Below are 2,500 nucleotides of genomic sequence, written 5' to 3'. Positions count from 1 at the left end.
ATATAGTCTTCTTCTACCGTATTGTTAAAAAGGTCTAATGCCTCCCTACCAAGAGGGTCTGATGCCTCCCTACCAAGATGCCTCCCCGCCAAGAGGTTCTGATGCCTCCCATCCCTACCAAGAGGGTTTGATGCTTCCCTACCAAGAGGGTTTGATGCCTCCCCACCAAGAGGGTTTGATGCTTCCCTACCAAGAGGGTTTGATGCCTCCCCACCAAGAGGGTCTGATGCCTCCCCAGCCCACCAAGAGGGTTTGATGCCTCCCTACCAAGAGGGTCTGATGCCTCCCCACCAAGAGGGTCTGATGCCTCCCCACCAAGAGGGTCTGATGCCTCCCTACCAAGAGGGTCTGATGCCTCCCTACCAAGAGGGTCTGATATTTTGAAAGTTTTTATAAGTGTGAAAACTGAAGATTATCTTCACACCTAGAGCCGACACCGAGCCACCAGCAGAATTCAGTGGGCTCATAGCATTCTAGAATGTAGCAAATTACAGCGCGAAACCAAACCGTCTCTGGTGAAGCGTTTGGTGTATAACATTGTTTCTTACTGGTTATACTACACTAAACAAAAATGTTTTTGCTTTTACACAACTGTTAAGAAAATTCCATGATATTCCATGACTCTGCATGCAAAATGGTAAAATTCCATGACTTTCCATGACTGGAAAAACTTTTATGAAATTCCATGATATTCCAGAAATTCCATGACCCGTGGTTCCATGACCTGATGCTTCCCCACCAAGAGGGTCTGATGCCTCCCCTCCCTACCAAGAGGGTCTGATGCCTCCCTACCAAGAGGGTTTGATGCCTCCCTACCAAGAGGGTCTGATGCTTCTCTACCAAGAGGGTCTGATGGCTCCCCTCCCCACCAAGAGGGTCTGATGCCTCCCCTCCCTACCAAGAGGGTCTGATGCCTCCCCTCCCTACCAAGAGGTCTGATGCCTCCCTACCAAGAGGGTCTGATGCCTCCCTACCAAGAGGGTCTGATGCCTCCCCTCCCTACCAAGAGGGTTTGATGCCTCCCCTCCCTATCAAGAGAGTTTTATGCCTCCCTACCAAGAGTGTTTGATGCTTCCCTACCAAGAGGGTTTGATGCTTCCCTACCAAGAGAGTTTGATGCCTCCCATCCAAGATCCCTCCCTACCAAGAGGGTTTGATGCCTCCCTACCAAGAGGGTCTGATGCCTCCCCACCAAGAGGGTCTGATGCCTCCCTCCCTTAGCCTGCTTCTCACCAGACCTCTGTGTGTGTGTGTGTGTGTGTGTGTGTGTGTGTGTGTGTGTGTGTGTGTGTGTGTGTGTGTGTGTGTGTGTGTGTGTGTGTGTGTGTGTGTGTGTGTGTGTGTGTGTGTGTGTGTACAGGTCTGTAGCCCACTGGTGGAGCTCCAACACACACTAGTGGAGCTCACAAGGCTGCGCGAAACTACAGGTCGGGCAAGAGTCAGGCAATACCCCTACCTACCTTGTGAAGAGTGTCTGATGCCTCCCTACCTTGTGAAGAGTGTCTGATGCTTCCCCTAGTCCCTCCCTTGTGAAGAGTGTCTGATGCTTCCCCTAGTCCCTCCCTTGTGAAGAGTGTCTGATGCTTCCCCTAGTCCCTCCCTTGTGAAGAGAGTCTGATGCCTTCTTACCTTGTGAAGAGTGTCTGATGCCTCCCTACCTTGTGAAGAGAGGCTGATGCCTGCCTACCTACCTTTTTTTAAATATTTTTGGGGGGGCTTTTGTGCATTATTTATGATAGGATAGTGACAGAGGGACAGGAAATGAGTTGGGAGAGAGAGATGGGGAAGGACTGGCACATGACCCAGGCTGGAATCCAAACCGGGGTCGACGGCATAATAACCTAGTGCCACGGTTAGGGCCTCCTCCCTCCTAGTCCCTACCTTGTGAAGAGCGTCTGCAGCGGGGCCATGTTGGTGCTGATGCTGTGTATCCTAGTGACGAGGCTCCACTCCTGCAGCATCTTGTGGTACTCGGAGACGATGGAGGGGGAGAACTCCATCTCGCTACACCACTGCAGCGCGTACAGCACCTCACACACTGGAGAGAGGACATGGACACACAACAAGGGGTTACGACATGGACATACGGTTGAATATTCTCTAATGTGCTCTAAATTAACACCAGACTAATGCTGGTGAAAGATCAGTTTGGCTGGTATAAAAGTCAAGAAAGCTTACTAGCCACTACTAGCTGGTATAAAAGAAAGCTTACTAGACACCAGGCTTGTATGAAATTCGGAATTGGATGAATTTGAATTCAAAGTAATGCCATAATACGAACACTAGGTGGTGTCATTACCTTGAATTTCTTTGAATTTAAGCTACACCACCCATTGAGAGTACATAGAACACCACCACCTAGTGTTCGTATTATGGCATTACTTTGAATTCAAATTCATCCAATTCCGAATTTCGTACAAGCCTGCTAGCCACTTTGACTAATAATACTCACCAGTGTGTTTGAGTGGCTCCAGGTCTAGTCCACATGTGTCCCCTCCCT

At 49.6% G+C, this 2,500-nt stretch overlaps 1 protein-coding gene across 1 annotated transcript in view; it reads right to left on the bottom strand.

Moving 5' to 3' along the window:
- Positions 1-2,500, bottom strand: part of ltn1 (listerin E3 ubiquitin protein ligase 1) — a 54,058-nt gene that overhangs the window by 29,846 nt on the left and 21,712 nt on the right. Inside the window, 2 exon segments of the mRNA XM_063202745.1 lie at positions 1,882-2,038; positions 2,453-2,500. The exon segment at positions 2,453-2,500 is cut by the window's right edge and continues 196 nt beyond it. Coding sequence (XP_063058815.1) covers positions 1,882-2,038; positions 2,453-2,500 — 205 coding nt within the window.

The sequence above is a fragment of the Engraulis encrasicolus genome, chromosome 7 (assembly GCF_034702125.1).
Source record: "Engraulis encrasicolus isolate BLACKSEA-1 chromosome 7, IST_EnEncr_1.0, whole genome shotgun sequence".
Classification (NCBI taxonomy): Eukaryota; Metazoa; Chordata; class Actinopteri; order Clupeiformes; family Engraulidae; genus Engraulis; species Engraulis encrasicolus.
This window is presented reverse-complemented; position numbering and strand designations above follow the sequence as displayed.